We start from the raw sequence: 27936 nt of genomic DNA, 5'->3' as shown, positions 1-27936 counted from the left end.
CTAGAAATCGGAAAAACAGTCGTCAGAGAATGAACGGAGGAGATCGTGGAGGTCACGTGACACCACCCCATGTCTCAACTCTTCCATGACCCGTTCGAAAACCAGCACGTGACAGGGAATATGAAGCACCCCTTTCTGCTCATACCCGTACTCCTGAGCCGACTTGTTAAGCAACCCAACGAAAACCCGATGGTTCAGCAACTCAGCGCTCACCAAAAACCGCTCCATTTCTTCCCCTACATAAACCGGCACGTGACCTTTGAGAACAGACCGGCGACCCGACTTCTTGACGGAGGATACGTCGATGCGGAATGACTCGGATCCACGTGTGGCAGTGGTGCGGTTGGAAAGGAGGAATCTGTATTCGGAGGAAGTATCGGCAACGCGGGAGAGACGGCGAATGAACTGTTTCATTTGGCTTTTTATAAATTATGACAAACAAAAGAAAAGAAGACTTGGGAGCGAAACTATTACTAATCACCGTCGCCCCCTGGATTTTTGTTGTTGTTTCGGTTGAAGAAGAAGAAAGTAAAGGTTAGAGAGAGTCGGGAGGAAGGAAAGTGAGGGTCGACGCATTTTATAAAGAAGATGAAAGAGAGAATTAAAGCAAGGGTTGTGATGATATGATGATATGATGATGAGAGAGAAAAGGTTACAAGTAGCAACTACTTACCAGATACGGTTACTCTTGTCATTTTATTATCTCCGTTCATCTCTATAATTATGTTAATTACTAAAACTTATTAACGTTCTAAAAAACAAACTAATTATTATAAAAATTTATATTAAAAAAATAGCATAAGTTATTATTGTCCATAGAATGAAATGATTATATCAATAATTGATTTTTTTTTATTTGAATGGAGAGTTATGATTTGTAATTATATGACATTGATCTATAGTTAGACATTTAATCATCTTTTAAGTGTGAGATAATGAAAACTAAAGATAAAGATATTAAATCTTTTTTTCAGTTTTGGTTAAGAGATTTATATTGATTCCTATTTCACGTGTTACAGGGGCGGATACACTAAGTCTCAATAGGATTTAAGTGCATCCTTATTATTTTTAAGAAAATAATTAAATTTAACTTAATATGTTAAGAAAAAATAAAAATAATAAAAATTTTGTATCCATTATTTCTAAAAAAATAAAATAAAAAATTTTGACCCCATTTTAAAATTTTTGAGTTCACCACTGATGTGTTATATGTCTGATTAATATGATCAAGTAATTTTAATTTTAAAGTTCATGTCAGAAGATGTTTCTTAAAGGTTAAAATTTAGAAGATATTCATACCAGAATATATTCTTGAAAATTTTTGATAGACAAGATAAACATTAATTTTATGAAAGAAATTCAAAAGATATGCAACGATTATCAATTAATTTATTGCTACACTTTATCAAAAATAATATCCATTGGAAATAATACGAAATTTTTAACCAATAATTAATAAAATTAATATTTTGATCACCCAAGAACTAATTATTATTATTTTGTTAATCCAATACTTTTAATTAGATTTTAGTATCTCTTAATTGCGGAAAGAACGATGCCTTTTTCGTAGTCCGTGGCAGTACAGCTCCGTGATTTCCTTTTGTCTGTTGCCTACGTGTGAATTTCTTACGATTTGTTACACTTGTCAAATCGCGTGACAACACTGTCCAATAAAAATCGACCACTTTCAAAACGTTTGATACACGTTCAATTTTGAGATTGAAGATAGATAGTTCTGTTTGTACAAAGAAAGACAGTGAAAAAGAAAAGGTGATACCAACCTTTCCTCTTTTAACTCGAAAAGACAGTATGATAAGGGATCTAGGCGGATAGAGTTATTCATGCTACGTGATTACATAATAATATTATATATAATGATTAAAAAATTTGTATGATTATGATATACTCGTATATAGTATTAACATTTTATATGATATAAATTATTGTCAATATAATATAGTTCATGTTATACGTAATATGTTAAATAAATTTATAACAAAGAAAATAAAAATTGTTTTAATATTTATTATATGTAATCCATACGCCTTATTCTTAAGTATTTTATCTTTTTAAATACATACCATTCTAGTTCATTGAATTCCATATACCCCCCATCAGGTAATCATTAAAGATTGTTTGAGAAGTTACCCATACAAATTTAAATTCAATTACAATAAGCCAATGATTCAGTCATTAGATAATTAAAAAAGTTTGAATAAAATGCTATCATTTATAATGGACTAAAAATCATTTGAAAAGTTTAATTTTGTTATTCTCCGTGTAGTAATAATGAATTAACAACGAATTTGAATGGATTATAATTGTTTTAATATTTATCATAGCTATTACTGGTCAAAATTTAATAAAATGTAATGAAATTTTGTATTATATATTCCTTTCGGATGAGTAGTAAATAATAAAGTAACCCTTACCTTTTATATCCTTTAAAAAACGTGGTGATTAAATATCGTGTTGTATTTGCAAAAGTGAAATGAAATTAGATATATGAACTCCATTTTCATGTGAAATCAACTCTAATGATGTCCTTATAGATGTGAAAATGAAGTTAATGCGCAAAGATTTCTCCAAAGTCACTAACCATAACTTTATGTGGTTAGTATATCTTAATTCAACCATTAATAAATTTTTTAATAATTGAAATAATTGAAATTATAATTTGGAAAATAGTGTTAAAAGGAACAAGAAGAAACCTAGTTGATAATCTAACAATTTTTAGTTGGTATAGAATGTGGTTCTGATTGCATCATATTTTGATTGATATTTATGGTATGGAATAAAATATTATTATACTATAGTTAAAAAATATAGCAATAATCAAAATATTCAAATTAAATGAACTTGTAATAACTCTATAATGTACATGGTGTAGCTGAAAATGGAAGGAGGGAAATTATTAAAGCGATACGTCAAAATACACAACTAATTAAATTATTTTTATTAAATAAACATTAAAAGGGTAAATTTTATGTTTCGTACTTAAACTATTATTTTTAATTCGTTTCAGTACCTAAACTTTATTTTTTAAAACCCATTGACAACAATGATGATGTGCAATGACATGTCTTTTTTTTAATTTCCACATCATCGTTCTATTTCTCCTTTAGTATTTGTTAATTAATTATATTCAATCAATTAAATGGTGACAAGTGTCACCAACTATGGAGATAAAATAAAAGAAATTATTCTTGCTCTTACTATCTATTAAACTTAGGCCTCTTACATGAAATGCAAGGCACTCAACCATTGAGTTAGGGTAGTCATTTAAGTTAATTTCTCCACATTATTTAAGTTATATAATAGTTTCGCCACAAAATCAATATTTTTCGATGATTTAAATATGTGACACTTTAAATTAATGATCGAAATCTAAGTCATTCAACTATAATGCCAATCTATTGTTATTATATCAAACTTAATACTTACTTATATCATTGTTAAATTAAAGAATTTATTTACTAATTCAAAATAATATTAATTATTTATTTGAGATGATATTATTTTTAAATAATATTATACAGAACCAACTTAATAGGAGCCTGCTTATTTATTTTTAAAAATTGACATCACAATACCTTAGCTTCGTTCGCAGGTTAAAAATCTTTGGTATCGTGTATTTATTTTTGTCTAATTACAAACATATCTTAATAAAATGGCGCACGTGTCGTGCAAAGAACTTCATCGATGCGAGTTTTCTACAAATTCACGTTGCTTGCTAAGAACTCGTGGGTTGTATTACGTTTACAATCATGTTGCAGTCAAATGATTGGAATGAAATTCGAAGAGCTAATTATATCTAGCTGGAAGGTCATATGAAAGGTTATCAACTAATTTCAATTGTGTAATAATGATTATTTTTGTGCGTTTCCCAAATTCTTATGAGACTTCAAAGGGCGAAAAATGCAATTATTTTAAAAAAATGTTGCAAAACTTGATTGCTTGTTCTAGCTAAAAAGAATGACATTTGGTTAGGCACTTGAAAACCACATGACCTACTTTCTCCCTTGCAATCCACAGTCAAGGCTAAATTTTGTTAAAAGATGCTCACGTCTAGGCCTAGGTATATAGTTCACCAACTCCACTAATTTAATTATGATTCATGTTTTTTCTATAATTTAATGGTTTCAGTGAAGATTCAAATAGTTTAAATGTTATTAATAGATTACATGCTTCATAATTGAGCTTTCCCGAACTTGGTTATTATTATTATTATTATTCCTTTAGTATTTCTAGTAAAAATGTTAAAATAATTAGATCAACATTTGATTTAGTATTTCTAGTAAAAATATTAAAAATGTTAAAATAATATTAGTATTTCTAGTAAAAATGTTAAAAACAATTATTTTAATTTTAATTTTATTAATAATAGTAACTTTAATCTAATATAATTTTAATCTAATATGCAAATTGTTTTATTTATGTATTTTATTTTTATTTATTCTGAATATCTATATTTTGTATATGTAGAGAAAATGAGCAACAAATTATGGAAAATGAGGTCGGAGTTATTTTTCAGTATGAAGGACCTATAAATATGATGTTTAAAAGGGACAACACATTTGTAGAAATGAAGGAGATGATAGAAAGGAAATCCAAGCTACAGTTGATGGTCTGAGGTACAGGTTTATGGAATGTCCAAATCCAATCATGTATGCTGCAATACCACTTAAAGAAGATGATGATATTACAACTATGATTGAATTGCATGACTCAACAAATATTCCAATTATTGAGTTATTTGTTGAGCTGTCTAATATATCTTATGTGCCTGGGTCATCAAGAAATATGGTTGAAACTTCATCTCAAATAGCTTTCGAAAGTCAAATTAAGAACTCAACATATAGGGCTATAAACAGTTTCGTGTCGATGTTGGAAAGTGCAAACAAAATTAGTGGAACATCTGCAGCCGCAGAGTATGGGCAAGAAACATACATCATCCATATTCGAAAATTGATGTTGACGCTAAAAACCTATGGGGAGAAATACATGATGATTCCAGTGAAGATGAAGAAACTGAGAAACCTGTTTTGGCTTAGGATGACGATATTTTCGATGGTGATGAACATGATATGACCATTAATGAATATCTGACATCGTATCAACCTACCCCTCACATGTACGAGATAGATTATGATGCGATGAGGGCACCTGAATTCCCGGAGATGCCACATTTAACTTCTGGCCACATGACTGAATCATCCGAATACTCTGGTGAATTATCAGTTGGGAGGCAATTTAGAGGAAAAAAAGAAGCTACAATGGTGATTAAAGAGTATTGCATAAAAGGCCATGTAGATTGCAAGGTTGCAGAATCCAACCAGAAAACTCTGTACGCGAAGTGTGTTAAATATGGGCCCGAGTGTAAGTGGCTAATCAGAGTGTCCAAAATGCATAGGCAAGATGATTGGGTCATCACAAGGTACAATGGTTCACACACATATTTGCAAAACTCTATCGAACAAGACCATCGACTATTGGACTCTGATGTAATATGTCATTATATGAAGGTGTTGGTTAAACAAAATCCAAGGATACCTTATTAACTGTATCTATTCGAGACCGATTCAGATACAATGTAAAATACAAACTAATTTGGCATGCGAAGAAGAAGACAAAGAGGTGTTTATATAGCGATTGTAATACATCATACAATAAGCTACCTGATTTGTTACAATCTATGAAATGATTCATACTTGGAACCATCGTGAAGTCTTAGACCATGCCTGCATACAACTTAGAAGGTCAACTTATTCAAGGGAAGAGAATATTCCATAGACTCTTTTGGGCATTTAAGTCATGCATAGAAGGTTTTCCATTTTGCAAACGTATGGTTCAAGTAGATGGTACGTCGTTATACGGTCAATATAAACATATATTATTGATAGCAGTTGCGCATGATGATCAAGGAAATATCTTCCCGATTGCATTCGTCATTGTTGAAGGAGAGATGAAAGAGGCTTGGGATTTCTTTTTGACTAATCTACATAAGTATGTCATCTGAGAAGATGGAGTTTGCTTGATATCTGATCGAGGAACAGGCCTTTTGACAATAATTGAACGACCGAGAAGTCGTTGAACACCTCCGCATGTATATCCCGCATATTGTATCTGCCATATTGGTAAGAATTATATTGAGAAGTTTCATAACGACCGTATTCGTAGTGAGATAGTCATCATGGGTAAGTTTTACTTTCAACATGTGTATCCATTTATTTAAAGTTTGTTTCTAAATTGACGTTAACACAATCTATATCATAAAACAGGATATGAACTACGCCAACCAAATTTTGATAAGAGATTAGAGAATTTGAAGGTCGCAGATTTTGCAAGTGAGCATCGAAAATCGAGTGGGAAAAGTGGTCGCAAACATACGATGGTGGTCGACGATATAGACACGTGACAATAAACCTTGTTGAGGCCATTAATTCAGTACTAAACGGTACATGCCATCTCCCAATAGTGAGTGTGGTGAAAGAGAAGTACTTTAAGTTGACTAAAGTTTGGTCTGATAAAGGGAAAGAGATTGAGTGTATGATAAATCGAGGTAAAATCTGGGCTCCGACAGTGGTGGAAGCAATGTAAGCAAATGAGTAATTGACAACCTCAATATTTGTTCATGACTTCGATCGAATTGGACATACTTTTATTGTCATCGCATGCATACGTCACAACGAAGGAGCAAAGCGAGAAACATTTAGAGTTAATTTACGAAAAAGATGGTATGGTTGTGGCCACTTTCAAGCATGAAGATATATGTGTGCTCATGCAGTCGTTGCATGTATGCATACTAGAATAAATTCATACACCTATGTTTATGAGTGTTTTCACCTCCAGGGGATATTAAATGTCTACAGCCACGAGTTCAAACAGATCCCAAATGAATCATATTGGCTGAAAAAGCATCATGATGAATGGTTGCCAAATCCAATGCTTCGTAGAAGTCCAACAGGTCGACCTGAGTCCACTCATATTCATACCAATAAAGATGTCCATATTAGAGAGAAAAGTCAACCGAAGAGATATAGATTATGTAGAGGTGAAGGTCATTCAAAAAAAATTTTGTCCAAACCTACCACAATACAAGGCTCAACAGTAATTTTATTTTTATTTGAACAAATAATCGAATTTCTGGCCTATTTGTTAATGTTATATTTGAATGAATGTGATTAATATCAATATTTGAATGAATGTGATTAATATCAATATTTGAATGAATGTGATTAATATCAATATTTGAATGAATGTGATGGATATTTGTTGATGTTATGTTTGAATGAATGTGATTAATATCAATATTTCTATGTGAATAATATCAATATTTTATTTAATATTAATAAAAATGCAACAAATCAAGGAAGCATTTACAACTTCTGCCGGTGAGGGATGTTGTTGAATAATAATATCGAGGCGTACGTCGGTTTCGTTGTGGCCGTTGAGGTTGTTCAAGAGTTTGTTCATCATAACCAACATGCTCATATACTGAGGGCATATGATATGGTGTTGTAAATACTTGCCCACCACCACTTTGCTCTCTCACCTGAGGAAACAAATTCGTATTTGACATCATAGAAGTCATCTGATCAAAACCATATGTTGCTCCAACTATAGGAGAAAACATGGGTGACTAATGAGGAATAAGCTGAGAAGTGTAGGGCGTAACACCAGAATCACTAAACACTTGATAAAATGATCATGTACCACCAAAAGATTCTGATGGGATATTATCCATTACCGTTTATTATGCTTCATGGTGAGATGAACTCCCACTCTCACTCTATCTTAGTTTTTCGGCTTTACAAAATTTTTTCTTATATTATATAAATTAACGTCTGTTATGTTCGTTGTCAAGAACGGTTTTCCATGTTCCCAATAATAATTCAGGTAATTCAAATTATAAAAGTCAAAGTCATCTGCTTGGATGAGAGTGAGAATTGGAAAGTATAAAGTCATGATGTTCCAAAGATTGATATAGTTGGCATGCCTCACAACCCAATCCACACCATGCCTACTCCGCCCATCTAATATGCGGAGAGCGTCATGATTCTCTGGAATCCGCATAATAGGTTGGTGGAAGCCGAATTGCCTCAACACTCTATCGGAAAATTGGAACTCAACAAAAGCAGAATGGATCAATGGTGTAACAACACACCAATATTGGCAACCCTCCCAGACATATTGCGACACAAACGATATAATTTCTCCATCATCGTACGACCTCCATATAAACTATAAAAGAAAATTATATAATTATTAAATAATACTAAAATTCAACAAAATAAATAAACAATATAAGAAACTAAATAAATTAATTATATACCTCAACTTTGCATTTAATGTCCATCTTAAACCTAAACTCTTTCATATTATTATACACCAACCCCGTTCCTACTATTTTATGCCTCCATCTGTATACCAATCAAAATAAAATTTGCTAATTATTTTTCCTATAAAAAATTCATTAATCAATTTAAGATAAAATATTTTAAATCAAAATATTACCTTTCAGCAAGAGGAAAGTCAACTGTAGTTCGACTAATTGGTATTAACCATGGAAGTCTGTGCCAGGCCCACGATTGTAATAACATTAGACATCCACCGATTTCTATCGTACACTTATTATTTACAAGTAATGACACCTTGCACATCTCGCGATACAAGAACGTCAATATTGTCGATCCCCAACTATACTGGCGGGTATTCAAAAAGTTATCCAAAAATGGAAGATATTGTATATGAACAAGATTACCAAATTTATCTGGCATCAAGACTCTCCCAATTAACTATAATATATATTCTCGAGTTGCATATATAATGTCTTGCTCAGTACTATAATGATCGAGCTTAAACTCATTCGCCAACCATGATAACCTCAAATATAACCCTTTTGTAACTGTTTTTTCTGGCACCTTCCCAAGGTACGCCCCGCAAATTTCAAATACGTCCTGATCATTTTTTCCCATTACTGCCATCCCATTTATAGGGACCCCGAGTTGTAAAGCCACATCCTCCAAAGTTATCGTACATTCACCACACAGAAGATGAAATATATGAGTTTCTGGTCTCCACCGTTCAATTAATGCACTGATCAAACCGATGACCAACTTATATTCTCTTACAATTGCTACATTGTAAAATCCCACCATTTGCAAATTTTGACAATAAGATCATGTGGCTTATCACAAATGTTCACCCGACTACGAAGGACTCGTTGTTCGTCATTCTGCAATTTATTAATCCATGGAATTAGAAATAATTCATCATTCTCAAATAAAATATATTATTCAATAATAATATCAGTGCTCCCAAATGACTAGAAATATATCTATCATCTAGTCTCAAAAGAACATTTTGTTCTGCCATGCTTCAACAAATATATAAAAAAAATTAAATATTTCAATTTATAATAGTAATCATAATTTAAAAAATTTAAACAAAAAATATGTTAAATCAAAATAAATAGTCTAATTAATTTATATTTACAATACAAAAAATAATAAAACAATAAAATTTAAACTAAACTTACCAAACTACTCAAATACAATTTAATCTATAAAATAAAAATAATTAGTCTAATAATTTATATTACTCAATAGAAAAATAAAAATATAATTTAAACTAAACCTACCAAACCACTCAAATACAACTTAATGTGTAAAATTAAAATAAATAGTCTAATAATTATAATTTAAATTAAAAAAATTATACTAAAATTTACACTAAAATTTAAATTAAACTTACCAAACCACTCAAATACAATTTAATCTATAAAATCAAAATAAAATAGTCTAATTAATTTATATTTACAATAAAAACAAAAAACGAAACAATAAAATTTAAACTAAACTTACCAAACCACTCAAATACGATTTAATCTGTAAAATAAAAATAATTAGTCTAATAATTTATATTACTCAATAAAAAATAATAATAATTTAAACTGAACTTACCAAACTACTCAAATACAACTTATTATGTAAAATTAAAATAAATAGTATAATAATTATAGTTTAAATTAAAAAAATTATACTAAAAATTACACGAAAATTTAAATTTAACTTACCAAACCACTCGAATACAGTTTAATCTGTAAAATCAAAATAAATAGTCTAATCATTATAATTTAAATTAAAAACAAAAATTATACTAAAAATTACACGAAAATTTAAATTTAAATTATCAATCCATTCAAATACAATTTAATCTGAAAATTCAAAATAAATAATCTAATTAATTTATATTTCAAATAAAAATTAAAAATGAAACAATAAAATTTACACTAAATTTATCAAATCGCTTACCAGACCACTCAAATACGAATTCTTTCTTCCTTAGTTCGAACTTAATTCTCCCCTTTTTATTTTTTTATTCTCTCCCGCAAATGCTCCTTTCTCTCGGCCTCACTCTCCTCCCCTCTTCTTACATCCCAAAATCCAACTCCCCCCATTTTATAACATATCCCGATGCTCCATTATTGGTGTAATAATTGCACCATTATTGATTACTCACATTCCCCACTCCATGCAATAACTTTGCTTCAGAGTTAGTGCTGCAGTCGAAGTAAAACTGAAGATGTCGTGTATTCCCAAGGGTTTCTGCATAGACTGAAGGCACCGTGCACTCCAAACGTCTCTCCCCGGCCTGAAGACGTTGTGCACTCCTGGAGTCTTTAAGTTTGGCCTGAAGACGCCAAGCAGCCATGGAGTCTTTGTTTTGTTACTATAGATTTCACCCAAGATCGGGAAACAATTCCGGATGTGGCCTATATTGGAAATTTTTTCCCCACAACATTATCTCAACCATTTTCCCATCAATTTAACTTAGGCCTCTTACATGAAATGTAAGACACTCAACCATTGAGTTAAGGTAGTCATTTAAGTTAATTTCTCCACATTTTGTATTTAAATTATATAATAGTTTCACCAGAAAATCAATATTTTTCGATAATTCGAATATGTGACACTTTAAATTAATGATCGAAATCTAAGTCATTCAACTATAATGCCAATCTATTGTTATTATATCAAACTTAATACTTACTTATATCATTGTTAAATTAAAGAATTTATTTACTAATTCAAAATAATATTAATTATTTATTTGAGATGATATTATTTTTAAATAATATTATACGGAACCAATTTAATAGGAGCCTGCTTATTTATTTTTAAAAATTGACATCAAATACCTTAGCTTCGTTCGCTGGTTAAAAATCTTTGGTATCGTGTATTTATTTTTTCTTTCTTTCTAATTACAAACATATCTTAATAAAATGACGCACGTGTCGTGCAAAGAACTTCATCGATCCGAGTTTTCTACAAATTCACATTGCTTGCTAAGAACTTGTGGGTTGTATTACATTTACAATCATGTTGCAGTCAAATGATTGGAATGAAATTCGAAGAGCTAATTATATCTAGCTGGAAGGTCATATGAAAGGTTATCAACTAATTTCAATTGTGTAATAATGATTATTTTTGTGCGTTTCCCAAATTCTTATGAGACTTCAAAGGGCGAAAAATGCAATTATTTTTAAAAAAATGTTGCAAAACTTGATTGCTTGTTCTAGCTAAAAAGAATAAAATTTGGTTAGGCACTTGAAAACCACATGACCTACTTTCTCCCTTGCAATCCACAGTCAAGGCTAAATTTTGTTAAAAGATGCTCACGTCTAGGCCTAGGTATATAGTTCACCAACTCCACTAATTTAATTATGATTCATGTTTTTTCTATAATTTAATGGTTTTAGTGAAGATTCAAATAGTTTAAATGTTATTAATAGATTACATGCTTCATAATTGAGCTTTCCCGAACTTGGTTATTATTATTATTATTCCTTTAGTATTTCTAGTAAAAATGTTAAAATAATTAGATCAAAATTTGATTAGTATTTCTTGTAAAACTGTTAAAAATGTTAAAATAATATTGATTTAGTATTTCTAGTAAAAAAGTTAAAAATGTTAAAATAATATTGATTTAGTATTTGTAGTAAAAATGTTAAAAATAATTATTTTAATTTTAATTTTAATAATATTAATATCTTCATGTAGCTTTTACAAAAGTACGAGTCATTTACTAATCCTTAACCTGTTGAATGTACATTCTCGTCAAAACTCTCCCTCATCCCAATAAAACAATTTGAACAGAATTATCCTTGTGGAATCAATTCGACATTGGCTACGAGGTTAGGTTCATAGAGCGGTAATGTATCTCAATTTCATTTCTGGAGTCGAGTCAGAATTTCTCGGATGAGTAACTCTCACATTACTCATGAGGTATTTTACAGAATTTGGAAAAACATTATTGAGATTCTCTTATGCATAGGTCGAGCCCTAACGAATAGAAAACGTAGATTAGCTTATTACAAAGAGGAACTCGACCTTGGAGTTCCGGCTTAGAGAGGTACGATTATAGTCTAGGGGCATGTACTAAACAAACATCCTATGACAGTCGACTAACCGGTCTACCCAGAAAAACTCGACTCAACCTAAGCTCTGATACCACTAAATGTAACACCCACATACCGATGCGAGTGACTCGATCTGATCCGATGTGTCACATTAGGGCCACCGAAGTGACCCACAATAAAAATCCAGAAAAATTTAAAATCTCTATTAAAATGTGTAAAATCATAAAACAAATTATAATTAAAATACAAGTTCAGAAAACCATTCATATACTACAAACAGAAGCTAAAATCATACACATTTCATACTCGGATATAAAAATAGAATACAATCTACTTGCCACCTAATCACATGCACCATATTCAGTAAGAACGTCGGTGGAACTCCAATATTGATGTTGATAGCTGCACTATATCAATTCTTTTAACTTGAAATAGTGAGTAACAGAGTGAGCTTTGGGAAGGTCAGTAATACAGAACTACAAAGTGATGCTGAAGGACATACAGATAATATACAAGCAAAAATTTCCTTATTGATTCAGATATCTACAGATTTTTGGGATGAGCTGAGGTCCCATTGATATTTCAGGTAGTAAAAGATATGAAAATTACAGTTCAGAGGGAACGTTTAGAGAACCAGGTTTAGGACATCAGAATATGGTGTCTAGTGTGTTCTCACATAACCAGTGAAAAGATACAGATCTTTTTAAAACAGTAATAGTTTAAAATGTATTTTTAAAACCATGGCCAAACTCTCCACTTGAACACCAATATGCAGTTCCCAGAACTACATCCATAAGGACTTACCCTAGGCCCATTCGGCATAGGTGTAACATCCCAAAAGTCGGGTCAATGACCAAAATAGAATTTTTGGTAATTTAGTGACCAATCTCAGAAAAGATTGAAAGTTTAGGGATTTAAATGAAAAGTATTGATGTTGGATTTAATAACAAAATTTGAAAGTAATAAGGGTATTATGGTCATTTTTCAGGAAAGCTTTTTATTTCCCTTTATAAAAGGTAATAAGCATGTGGGAATGAGATAATTTCTCCAGAGGATTCTTCAGTCTTCTTCTTCATCATCTCCACCGTGAAGCCTGGTATAAGGTAAGTGGGTCTTCAATTGGTTAATTCTTTTGTTTTAAAGCTTGTTTTGATTCTTGGGATATTAAGAAAGATTAAGAAAAGCTTTAGGTGGCTTAAAACTCAAAGATTAACAAGTTATGAGAAATTAAGAAAAATGAGTTTTTAAGTGAATTTTTGAAATAAAAGGAGTTAATAGATTTTGAAGTTGAATTTGACTTGTCAAAGGTTGAAGTAAGAGATGTGAAGTGATAGAATGAGTTTTAAAACATGTTGAAAATTTGGTATGATTCTTGAATTTAATCAAGAGGAGAGGATATTAAGGTTAAAGACAAGATAAATGAATATAAATGAGTTTAAACATGAAATGTAAGTTAGGAATTTGAAAGAGGATGAAATATTAAGCATTTGAGTTGAATTAAATGGATTTTCGTGCCTAAAGTGCAATTTATGGGCAAGATGCATCGGTACACATTCAATATGTACCGATGCATTCTTAAAAGAAGAAACATCGAATGTTAGGAATGCATCGATGCACTATGAGTATGCACCGATGCACCAAGACAAATTTTGAAGGTGCATCGATGCATTAAGGGGTGCATCGAAGCATGAATATTTCGAAGCTATTTTGGGTACCGATGCACTTATAGTGCATCGGTATACCCCTGAAGGAAAAAGTGAATATTAGTTTATTAAGTTCGTTTAAGTTGTTAGTATCATATTACAAGGTGTAGGTATCTGATAATTGCCTTAAAGTGTATAATTATGTAGATTCAGAGCCTAAACAAGTTCCGAAATCATTGACGAATAAGATCGATCAAGGGGAAAGATAAGAGATTGGAATTGACTAGTGAAGCCAGGTGAGTGCATAATAGTGACATGTATTGTTTAATGGAAATAGGACTTGCGATGAGTCTATTTCCTAGAATAATATGCATGAAGTCATGAATAAGATTATGTGGTTGTTATTATTATATGTGTTATATGTGATTATATATTTTACATTAATTGTAAGTATGCATAACTAAAGATATTGATGTGCTTTGTATATGCTATAGGATTTGTGTAAAACACTAAAATGTAATAATGGAAGAACATGAAATAAATTATATGATAGAGACACAAGGAATGAAATAAACGAGTGAGCATAAGATAATCAAGTATAAGTCATATTATATGGTATACGTGATTACACGAGAAAGGTTAGAAGACTCTATGAGGATAGTATAAATTCGAGGGCATATGCATAAATAAGGATACATAAGTTATATAGGGAAGATTTATATAGTTAAAGGAACCTATGGTTTATGAATTATAAAGTAAAGAGCTACAAAGCTTTATGAAATAGTATATGTATGAAGTAATGGGAAATTGAACTAATTAAATAGATTAAATTAGTATATATAGATAAATTATGTAAGTGAAAGGGGAAATGAGATAAATAAGTAGAAATTATTTATAGGATAGAATGAGACTATTTGAGCATGTATTATAAACTTTATAAAGGATGACTTAAGTTAAATCATTATATGATATAAATATAGGGCATTACTATGTAAATTACATTAAAGAGACATGTTTACACGATTACAAGATATGATACAGGACATTAGATATATGAAAGAGAAAGTATATGTGATATGAGAAAGTGAAACAAGTTAAATGATATTGAATCAGGTGAATATAAGAGATTAAAGCATAAATTATACAAAAAGATATAATTCATAGGATATGACATGTTTATAGGAACACAGGAGAAGTGTTATATGCCATGTGATACATGAATACGAAATGATATGAGAATTTACATGAACTACGTGATTAAATGTATATGTGAATGAAGCTACGAGTTTATATGAATATGTGATATGTTTACATGAATATGAAAAAGGATATAAAAGATAATGCCCATGATATGTGTCATGAGAGCTAGGGGTATAGTTGGCATGCCAAGAGTCGAGGGTCTACGCGGTCCTTCGGGACATATATGTATCCTTTGGAACATCTATGAGGTCTTTTGAGACACATACTTGGTTCTTGGAATATGTATATGGATCTAAAGGAATTTTTTGCGTGGTCCTTAGGGACATCTTATATGGAACTTCGGTGCATTTCTACGCGGCACTTAGGTGCAATTCTACGTGGCACTTTGGTGCATTTATACGAGTTATGGTGACAACATTAGTGCTCAACCTCTATAGACTCACATATCTATAGTTCTCATATGTGTACATGGGCTAATAAAGAAAATGATATAAAAGAACCTTGTATGATATTATGTGCTTTGTTTGTAATCTTTTTAGTGAAATGATATATGTGATATGATGATATGAGTATTTTCTTTGTGAAACAATATGTATATATATATGATATACAAAAATACAATAAGTATAATATATATATTAAACATGAGTAATAATAATAATAATGTTTGGTTGTTTTGAATATAGTTGGCATGCACTAATTGATTGAGTTAATCGTGCTCTAATCGATTTTGGTTACTGTGGACAATTTATGTAAATAAACCGCTTTTACTTTAATGAAAGTTTTAAATTTTCTTTGAATTTTGTCAAGAGTCAAAGTTTGAAAAGTCAATGTGACACCTCATACTCGTATTCGGGTCGGGTACGGGTCTGGGGGTGTTATAATAGGGGCCAATCTAAAAGAACACCTTGGGTCCATAAGGTATTGCCTTAGCAAAAGCATAGGTGCTCACCTAAAAGGAGTGCCCTCAGGTCCATAAGGACTTACCCAAAGCACATAGTAGAGGTGTCACCCTAAAGGAGTACCTTATGGTCCATAAGGTCTTACTACTAGACTCATTAGGCCTAGAAGCCCACCAAAGGGTCACCTTAGATCCGTAAGGAATTACCATCTCGATCGGTCTGAACCTATATAAGGAATTACCAGTTTGTCCGAGCTGAACCTGCAAAAACTTCATACCAGATCCCAGAGTACAAAGAAGAAATAAGCTTTCAGATTCTATATTACAGTATCAAAGAAATCAGAGTTCAGACATATCAATTCAGTAGGAACAATATCCAAATATCAAGAATAAGACAGGCAAACTTAAAACTTTAGTAACTCATAAATCTAGGTAAAACACATTTCAGAATAGATAAAACAATCATATAACACATAGGGAACATGCTAAAAGATCCAATTATTTTTCGAAAGTACTTGATAATTATCAAGTAGGGAGCCATGAAACTTCTTTAAACTGATTAAATTAAAAATCGATTTCCTTATAAAAGGGTTTGATAGTTGACGGATTCATCAGTTATTCAAGACGTGATTTATCAAGATCATATAGTATTCGAATATTTTTCAGAGGCACTATGTAATCAAAAATGTATTCAGAATTCTTTGCATCAAAGTTACTTTTGATTTTAGTTATGAAAAGAGTGATTCCATTATTCATGAAATTAGGGGCATTTAAGACATTTTGGTTCTTGGAGAATTCTCAGTAATTTAACTCAATAAGGATAGAGCAATGATTTGTGGTAATCAAGATTATATATATGTTGAATTATCAGGATTTCAAGTCCGACTGGTCTACAATTCCCAATATTGTGATACTTGTCAATCATTTGGACCGCAATACTTCATAATTATTCACTTCTTATTACTGATTGTACCAGCTGATCTTATCAATATCAAAATCATTCTTGATAAATTCTTGAGGAGACAAATGGGTATTCCATTGGTATTTATTTCATTTTCGTGTCGTAATAGTATCCAAAATGTCTGACAACTTGATTTGTTCTCCAAACCTTTAGGGGCAGTACAATCATTTATGTTCATCGATGTTCTCATAGTCTATCCATAGTCATTTTTACACTTTAAAGGTATTATTGTCATTCCATTCAATTTTGTCAGTGTCATTACTTTCGATAAATTAGGCTTCAAGGTATTCTAGTTCCTTTAGAGTTAAGGGTATTTTGGTCATTTAAACATTGAAGATTATTTTTGTTATTTCATAGCTCGAGGACATTTCAGTAATTTTGATCAATCCAAACATATGTACCTTTTTTAGTGTTAAGATATGTTTAGTGATTATCCGAGCAGATCATGAATTTAACAGATAAAATAGTGGTTTATCGAATTAAAAAATACAAATTCTCAAGGTACTTTCGCTCTCAGGTCAGTCCATACCATTTTTATCTCATAGGGGCAATTTATAATTTTATAATCAAGTGATTTCGGTATTAAACCTTTTAATGAAAATAATTAAAATTTAATAATTCTGAGGTCATTGGCTCTTCAGATTAATTATTGTAATTGAAATCATTTCTTACCAGTCTTCTAATTCTTTTATGTAATTCAATCGAGTCTTAACCAATTTATCACTTAAACCGTATTCGATTCGAGTCCATCCATAATCAAACATGCATAGTAGACCGATCATATACATTCATGCATTTATCTATTATCAACATGTTCCATAAAGCATGAAAAGAGGTAATAAAGTATTATCTCGAATTTCGTGTTGCACCGATCAAATATTTAAACTCCATTCGATCACTCTCGAACTTGAATTCAACGTCCAATAAATTCTCGGATACATAACAAACGAATTTACGTCATGAACTGAACTTAATCAGAAAGCCAAATTTGATTTCGAAGATAAATCTTTGAAAAACAACTTATCGAGTGCGAATTTGGCAAAACGGACTTTGGATTTGGATTCAAGACATGGAAAAACATAAAACATGACTTTTCAGAAAATTTGATTTTTTTTGTCAAAGTCAACGGTCAGACCGATCAAAGTCAACGAGTCGGGTTGACTCTATCCAAGTTGACTCAATGGGTTGACTCACAAGTTGACTCGGTCAACACGATCAGGTTGACTCAACCTTTCTAGAAGTCTTGGATGGCAAGCAACCCCACACGCATGCGACGGTGCGTGGCGACGAGTGAGACGGTGACAAGGGGTGGGTGGGTCGGTCGATTACTCCGAAGCTTCAACAAATCAAAATTTATTTCCACATTAGTCCAATTTCAGCCAAAATAATTCAAATCAACCTAACAACGTACGAAACCTTACCTAACCGGTGATCAACGGAGACAGCGACGATGAGGGACAAACTTGATCGGGTTTTGGCCGAAATGGGACGGGGAACCAGATGGTGGTGGCGATGAGGCTAGACGATCGCCAGATTGGCCGGAATCAAGCAAAAACCAACACGACACGTTCGAGCGCCAATTTGTGACGAACGGTGACGTTTCACGACAGAATGAGGGTCGAGTTTTGGTCACCATGTGATGACGAGCCGAACAGAGGTGGTACGAAGCTTAACGGCAGCCAGACGGTAGAGAATTTAGAGGCGTCAGGGGCGACTAGTTGAGATAGGGATTTGGGTTATAGACTTAGGAGGGAAATTGGGAATTGAGGATTTCAAAGGTTTTATTTTTCATTGAACAAAAAATGGTAAAATTTAGGGTTAAATCCCTTAACTTTCCACATGTTCCAAAACCAAGCTACAACTTTTAAAAATTTACAATTTGGTCCTCATCTTTTCCCTTGTTATGAACTTAATTCGATACTTTAAATTCATAAAATCTAGCCCCTAAATTAAGATGTGACATCGACATACCATTTGCTAGGACCCATTGTGGTTACCATCCATTGATCCATCGGAAAATGTAACTAAACATATTATAACATGTAATAAAACAATTGTGTCAGGTTAGATTAAGACATGAGAGGCTCATTGTTAGGACCTCTTGTGTTTATCATCAACAAAAAAACATGACCGACCAAATATAATTTTAGTTGTAGATTGGATTTAAAGACAGTAAACACGAAAATGGCTTAACTTTAGAAGCTTCAAGACTCATCTCCTGTGAACTTGTGAATGAATATGCAAAGAGTAATAAGATTCATTTTCCACACTTTTTCATTGAAAAAATCTAATAAATAATTGATAAAAAAGCTTAAATATCAAATCATTGTAATTATCATTTTAATAATTTATCAAATAAGCCCTTAGCGTTGTGAATTGTGATTATAAGAAATGAACATGATAAAAAGATGGCCCTTTTCCCATTGGCATTATTTCCATAAAACAAATAGATGGGGGCCTTGAATGAAAACAACTTAGCAACTGATCTTTGCTAATGGAGTTTTGTTTGTTTAATGCCGCTGTCTTTGATTGGACAGGCATGATTATTTGTAGCTTAATTTGTATTCACCCAGAATGGTCATTTTGCTTTACAATTAACGGTAAGATGCAACTGAATTCAATATTATATCTCTCTGAAATTCAACTAATACCCCTCATAATTCATACTTTATCATTTTATAGAAAAATATTTTTTTAATATTTTCAAATTTTAGAAAATACTATGCGAAAGCTCTTTCTGCCATTTATTGATTGGGCTCTCCCTTGTTGCGTAGATTTGGGCTTAGGTTTTACAACTTCAGAAGGTATAACCCACTTTTTAAAATATTAAATATATACCCTAATATTAAAAAATAATAATTATATAATAATCCTTAAACAGAATATTTTAATTATTTCATTTAAAAATTATATAAAAATAAAAATATGATAATAAACATTAATATGTTTTTGAAAGTAATCTGCTTCAATTTAAATCAAAATACACCTATAGAATTAAACAAATATAAATAGGGTTAACTACACGTATGATCATTTATATTTGTATTTTGTCCACTTTTGGTCACTGATTTAAAAAACATAAGATATGATCACTTTCGTTTTTATTTACTTAAGATGTGGTCACTTTCGTTTTTATTTAATTAAGATGTGGTCATCACAGGTTAACTGTTGTTAACAATTAACAGAATATGTGACATGATAGTTGATATAATCAAACATTTGGTCCATGTTATTTACATATTCTCTCAATTTAGTCATACTTTTAAATAAATTTTAACATAAAAATATATATTTTTAAATGAAAATAAAAATAGAATATTTTTAAATTAAGTTAATAATAAAATATATTTAATAAGTTAATATAAAAATATTTTTAAGTTAATATATATATAATATTATGAATTTAAGCATTTATACACTAAAATACAAAATATATATACATCATGTTGTCTATTTTAGACCAAGCAATGATCTTGACTTAATAGTTGAATACATGTTTAGTTTCCTAAGTGACTAAGGTTTGAATCTTTTTTGCCCTAATTTGCTTTCCTTTGTTTTCTTTCAACTAGAGGGTGACACATATCACTCTTTGATTCGTAGAAATAAATAAATAAAATTAAATTAAAGTTAGTCCTCCAACCGAATGGTGACACGTGGCATCATTCAATCGCATTATTAAATTTATTTTAATTTATTAAAAGTATGACTAAATTGAGATAATATATCAATAACATAGACTAAATGTATGATTATATAAAAAATATTTAACTCTTGTTAACGACAGTTAGCTCGGGGTAACCACATCTTAATTAAATAAAAACAAAAAAGAGCATATCTTATGTATTTTTGAAATCAGTGACTAAGAGTGGATAAAACACAACATAAGCGATCATCCGTGTAGTTAACTCGTATAAATAAGATAAAATTACTAAAGCGTGTACAAATTAAGAAAGCATATACAATGTAATTACTTTATTATGTTATAAATGAACTGCTCCTCTTATATCACAGAGTAATTTTTAAATGTCATATTAAAATTAATTAAATTACTTTTAAATAATGTCTCGAAAAATAATCGTATTTAAAGTTCATGTCCAAAATTTGAGTGGCAAAGAACTTGAGTGAAGTGATGGATAGGTAGATCTACCGGAAGCTGAAAATTGGAATCAAGTCCTAACCCAATGGCTTTAGAGACCATTTAAACATTGACCCACATAATTATTTTTTTATTAATCTAAAAACAATTATAATGCAATATTTATTCGAAAGATTTTAATTTTATTTGACAATAAATGTTTAAATGCACCTAACATATAATATGTTTGAACTTGAGACTTTTAGAAATAATAATCATCCCTTTAATCGATAAGGTAGTTTAATTCATACAATCGCTTAATTAAATTAAAACAGTAAATGTAATTGAAAAATAATATGACTTTGAATGAGACTTTATTTATTGACTTTTTTAGGTGATATAATTATTATCTTTATTGATTATGAAATTGATTTTTATACTAATAGTTTATTTATTTGTTTTTAAAATAAAGAATAAGTATCTTAAAAATATATTAAATTTAAAAAAAATAGTAATCTAATCACATAATAAAATACACAAATTAACCTCTTAAAAACATTATACAAAAAAATTAAAAATTCAATCAAACGATTCCAACAAATGATAAATACAAACAAACACAATTGTTGACAATGAAAGATAAACAAGATCACTACTAACATAAAAAGTATAAAGCAATGATGATTCATTGATAGACCGAAATTATCATAATTTGATCGGATCAAATTTCTGTAAATGTCTATCAATAGATATGGAAGATTCAAAACATGTATAAATCAATAGCATAACCAAGTAAACTCCAGTTAGATTTGAAGAGGCAACATAAAGAAAGAAAAAATACCTACTATAAAAATAAACAGAATCATTCATATTTTTATATGACAAGAAAAAGATCAATTAAATAAAAATAATATGTTTAGAGTGGCAGAAAAGAAACGAAAAAAAAAATCAACAAATAGTAACCAGTCTAAGGTTAATACTACCACCGGCCAGTAAAATAATAATAATCTAAAACCCTAGTTGTTTTCTTCTTCCTTCTCTATTTTTCTTTTTTTTCTTCTTCTTTATAATCAATTCAATTTTTTTCTTTAATTTTGTTTACCCGACGATGACACCGGTTTTAATATTGGTTGTCGCACGTCGGTTATTTTTTTCTTTGTTTTTTTAGTTTTTTTAATAAGACTAATTACGTCTTTGTGACATGTTTTATGTCTTTATGACACGTTTATATATGTCTTTGTGGCATGTTTTTCTCCGTCTTTTGGTAGCTTACGGTGTTTTCCTGTTGTTTTTGTTTATCTTTTTTCTCAGGGTTGATTTTGACATCGCCACGACTAGTCAATATGGCGCTTATTTGTTATCATGATGATCTTCCCTGCTTTGGACCTTTGGATTGATTTGGATGCACGTTTTGCGTTCGTGGATTGTTTTCTCACGTTGTTTGACTCTGATTTGTGATTTTTCAGTGGTCTTTCAGTAGCTTCATCCCCTTTTGTGATTTGTTTACTGATGCAGTCATATTTGTTCGTATCTTTATTTTATTCAAGTTTTTTGGTTAGGTTTTTAACATTTTCCTTCTTTGGTCCTTATGTGATCTAGGTGGCTAGTTTTTGTCTTAATGATAATAGTAAAATATCATAATTATATTTTATGTTTACAGTTATGCTTGTAAACCTTCATTGTAATTTTAGATATTTTCTATTTTAAATAAAACTAGCGACTTTCTATATAAAAAAAATCAATGATCTTTACTGGGAATCTTATAGTATTTTTTACTTATTAATACGGGAAAGTACATAGCATTATAATTTGTTTAAAGATAACTCTCAATTATTTGATATTAAACGCTCATACTCCTGACATTTCTGTAGCTCGAATCTGGGACCTCAAGGAATAATACTAATTTCTTTACCATCGAGGCCGCTTGATTTGTGGTCTTATATTCTATTTTATGTATTAATTATTTCAAGATAAACATAAGTTAACAGCAACCAAGAGATCTCAATGATTAAAGGGATGATTGTTAATTGTTATCGTTAGACGTTCTGAGTTCAAACACCAACGACTGCAAGATATTTGAGCTTTCATCGTGAAATGATTGGAAGTCTTTAAATCATATATTACCACTTGCAATCACCCCAGATTAATTAAAAAAATAAACTCAAGTTACTAAACATGTTAATTTTTAAACTCAAAAATAGAACATGTATTGCTAAAAGAGAGTTTGTTATAATTATCAAATGTAAAGATACTATTAATACCCGTTATTGGCTAAGATTAGTGTCATAATTTTTAAAAAAAATGGAGTTATTGGCATTAAGCACCTAAAGAGAGCATAACATAGCTTCTATGTTAAAAATCGGGGTTGTGTTGGTTAATGATCATTGCGGCCTTCTTTTTCGGCAAAATACAAAACAACTGAAGAGTTGGAGACAAAGATTATACAACTTACAACTTAAATATTGATGGTAAAATATATGTAAATATATTTAAAAAGAGGAAAATACAAGATGAAACCGAATTTTTAAAATTCTAATTTACATATAATATCTCAAAAATACCTTACCCAGAAATGTTCCAACAACGTATAGGTGGCATCCAAGCTAGCAAGTAAGAAGGTAATTAGTTGAAGTGATAAGAGAGATTGAAACAAGAATGAGGGGAAGGTGGAGGATGTGAGGATTCCCAGAAACTGTTTCTTCCAGATGAAAACCACTCTTTCCTATCTGCTGGAACCATGAAGATAGATGTAAAGCAAAGAAAAGTTAAGCAGAAAATGAATATAGAGGTATTTTGTTGAATTGAAGAATATGTGATGTGCCACCACACTTGCATAATACATCCTTCTTCTGCACAGAGACATGAGAAAAATCAATAATGGGGGAAGACCTACTTTCTTTCTCACTAAAGTGTTGAATATATATGTTTCAAGGGATGTTCAGTTCCATCAATGAAATTGTTGGACTACAACACAAATAAAATAAGGTGGCCCCATGCAAAAATATTATACAAAATGGAAAACTCAAATTCCCTCTCTGCTTCTCCAATAGAAGATGATGACGCAACCAAGAAGGTGAGATTTAAGGAGCCAAGTGACCTTCCTACCCAAGTCATTGCCATGGACACGGAGAGCCCGACGCCAGTGCCTGAACCGGAAGCACAAGTTCACCATATCCCCTCCTACGCTGCAGTGTTGGCTGGTAAGGACCGAACAAACACAGAGAATGTGGACAACAACGAGACTTTTGAGGAGGAGATCAACATTCTGGATGGGGATATAACAACTGGTACAAGATTTGGCCTTCCAGCGATCCAGTTTTCTGATCGTGCCTATAAATTAATGGAAGCGGGTATGGCTAAAACAATGGTTCTCAAACTATTAGGAAAGAATATAAGTCTGAACATTCTTAATAACAGGGTTCACGCACTTTGGCGGCCACTGCGCCCGTTCACTCTCATGGATCTCGAAAACGGCTATTTTCTCGCCCGATTCCAGTCGGAAGAAGACTATATCAAAGTCCTGGCCGAAGGACCGTGAATTATCTTTGGACAATATCTCACAGTCCAACCATGGACTCTTGATTTTGGTACATCCCAACCGTATCCCACCACGGTCATTGCTTGGATCCGACTCCCGGGGCTACCTGAGTATCTGTACAACAGGAAGATCCTTACTAGCATAGGAAATCTTGTTGGCAAAGTAGCTAAACTTGATTTTCATAAGGACACCAACAACAGAAGACGGTTCGCCAGAATAGCGGTTTATGTTAATCTTACAGAGCCTCTAGTTTCCAAAGTGGTGGTTGGAGATAAGATCCAAATGGTTGAGTATGAGAATCTACCCCTCATCTGCTTTTCCTGTGGTCGCTTTGGTCACCTCAAAGATTCGTGTAAGCCGGATACTCCAAATCCCGAGCATACCAGGCCGAGCCAGGGTCCGAACCAGGATCCGAACACCTGTAGCTCTTCGAACCATAATTCTAATCATTTCGGAATCACTTCGGGCGAACAAGTTGGAGGTACCAATTCTGATCCGAACTCCCTGTCGTCGGAACCCTATGGACCCTGGATGGTAGTTGAAAGACGAAGCCGGAAACCGAACTCCGGCTCAACAAACAAACCGAAGCAGAATAAGGAAACTAAGCATTCGGGTACAAGATTTGATGCCTTATCTGTTAATGCTCATAAAAAAGGAAAATCCACTATCCCAGCCGAAAAGGTTTCTGAAGCTAACGGTAACATTCTGCCCAGCAGGATCCTCGCCATGAAGTCTGGGGGGCTCTCATAATTCCCCAAACCTGCATCAAGTTGAACCAATGAATGATTATAGGAACCAATCATCGGGGGCTAATCTGGGTGGTAATAAAGGCCAAAAGTCAAATAACCATAACGCAAGTAAAGGGAATTGATTCCCTTGGACAGCAATCCAACTTACGTCAGCCATGGGACCCAACATGCCTCTTACAATTAATAAGGCAAATCCCACTGATGCTTCTAAAAGTCTGACACTTAACTCTTTACCTTTAAATTTGCAGGTGGAACACGAGCGTATTAGCACAGGAACAATCGAACACATGCATGAGGAGAATAGCAACCCGGGTACGAGGGACCCACAACCATGCAAAATATAACGCTCAGGGGACCGAAGACTAACCCCATGTTCGAAAACTCGCTCGGGTTACAAGGACAAACAATGCCATCTTCCCTTACTCCAAACCTCCACGATGTTATTGCTTTCTTTGAGGACTCAGAAACTAACAAACCATCTTTCCAGAGTAGCTCTAGTAGTAGACGCTTCCTTGCTCTGAAAAATAGAGCTTCACCGCATGGTAAGCGGAACAAAGGTCTCAAATTCAAAGGAGGGAACCAAGCTCAATCTTCCATCCAACAGGTCATGTTGAGATGGTGGAGACAATCCAAAATCCTAATAAATTGCAGGAAGCGATGCGAAAGCCGGATGCCATTGCTCAAGGCAGTGCCCAGTAAATTACTACCACTCTTTTTCCATAAATTTTAAACTATTTTCTAGGAATTGTCAGGGTTGCGGGGGAGAGCGATTTCCTCGAGTTCTTAGAGAATACACTCATGAGCACAATCCTCATTTTGTTGCTCTCGTGGAGCCACGACTGAGTGGATGCAAAGCTGATCTGATTATTGAGCGGATTAGCTATGACAACTCCTATAGAGTCGAGGCAGCTGGCTTTTTCAGGCGGAATCTGGCTGCTTTGGAATAACTCGCTTTCGGTAACGGTAGTGACTGCCCATCATCAGTTTATCACGTCCGCAATGATATCTGTTATTCATGACTGTGGTCTATGGGCAGATATCTACAACATCAAAGCGAACAATGATCTGCCTTGGCTATTGGCTGGAGACTTTAACGCCTTGTTGGAGGGAAGTGAGACAAAAGGTGGCAAAACAAGAGGCAAAGGCTGTAAACAGTTTCAAGATATGATGGATAATCTTGAACTTGTGGATTTAGGCTTTAAAGGGAGCCCTTTTACTTGGAACCGAGCGGGTGTTTTCGAGCGCTTAGACCGGATGATCGCAAACAACCGGTGACATGAGGTTGCACCCTCTCACTTTGTCAGTCACCTTACTCGGATTAAATCAGACCACCAGCCCATTTTCCTCCAATCAACGCCACTGACTACTAATTTCTAACCGAGACCTTTTCGTTTCTTGGCGGGGTGGACTAAGCATCCTGAGTTTACTAATTTCATCCAAAACAACTGAAAAATCGAAGGTACATTACTAGCTTCTTTACAGTTTATTACTAAGTCGTTGAAGTCTTGGAACAGAGAAGTCTACGGTCACATCACCCAGGAAAAAAAGCTCAAAAATGTGCTTGCTTCTATTCAAAGTGAGCGAGACAGGAAATGAGAATTTTCTAGCTAAGGAAATTGAAATCAGAACGAAGTTGGAAGACGTTTTTGACCATGAAGAATTACTCTGGCTACAAAAGTCGAGAAACATTTGGGTATTTAACGGTGATCGCAACACAAAATTCTTTCATAGCAAGGCGCTCACCAGGCGGAGATCAAATCGCATTCAGGCTTTACAAATAAATGGCCAATGGTGTTCTGACGATAATATCCTTCGAATGGAGGCCTCGACTTATTTTAAAAAGCTGTACCTTGAAGATGGTACGAGACCAGGTGTTTTCCTCGTCAGAGGAAGGTTCCCCAAACTCACTGATGCGGAGACTCGGTGCCTTGAGAATATAGTCACGAATGAAGAAATTAGGAAGGCCTTGTTTGATATGAATCCGCTCAAAGCTCCTGGAATAGATGGACTCCACACTCTCTTTTTTCAGAATCAACGGCAGACGGTTGGTGACTCTGTTTGCAACTGGGTTAAAGGTATTTTTAACGGTAATACTACCGATTCTGACCTTAATAAAACGCTTATTGTCATCATTCCTAAGGTGGATAATCCTGCTACGTATGCCGACTTTAGGCCTATTAGCCTTTGTACTGTGCTTTATAAATTGATTATGAAGATTATCGCTAATCGGTTCAAATCAATTTTTCCTAGAATTATTGCCTCGAACCAAGCTAGCTTTATTGCAGGTAGAAGCATTAATGACAACATCATTGTTGCTCAAGAAGCAATCTACTCCATGAAGCATAAGAAGGCCTGCTGGTTGGCTGCTAAAGTCGACCTTAAGAAGACGTATGACAGAGTCGGAATAAACTTCTTTTCTGATTCTCTTATTTACATGGGTTGTTC

The 27936-nt window shown here is 32.5% G+C and overlaps 1 protein-coding gene across 1 annotated transcript; it reads right to left on the bottom strand.

The window, feature by feature from the left end:
• LOC120141470 (auxin-responsive protein SAUR72-like) lies at window positions 1-27936 on the bottom strand. Its single transcript, XM_039156328.1, has 3 exons — window positions 27926-27936; window positions 25478-25483; window positions 1-476 (listed from the first exon to the last, which is right to left on the bottom strand). The coding sequence occupies exon 3, from the start codon at window positions 412-414 to the stop codon at window positions 1-3; it is 414 nt and encodes a 137-aa protein (XP_039012259.1). The 5' UTR covers window positions 415-476; window positions 25478-25483; window positions 27926-27936.

Source organism: Hibiscus syriacus, unplaced genomic scaffold (assembly GCF_006381635.1).
Source record: "Hibiscus syriacus cultivar Baekdansim isolate YM2019G1 unplaced genomic scaffold, ASM638163v2 tig00110809_pilon, whole genome shotgun sequence".
NCBI classification, from domain to species: Eukaryota; Viridiplantae; Streptophyta; class Magnoliopsida; order Malvales; family Malvaceae; genus Hibiscus; species Hibiscus syriacus.
This window is presented reverse-complemented; position numbering and strand designations above follow the sequence as displayed.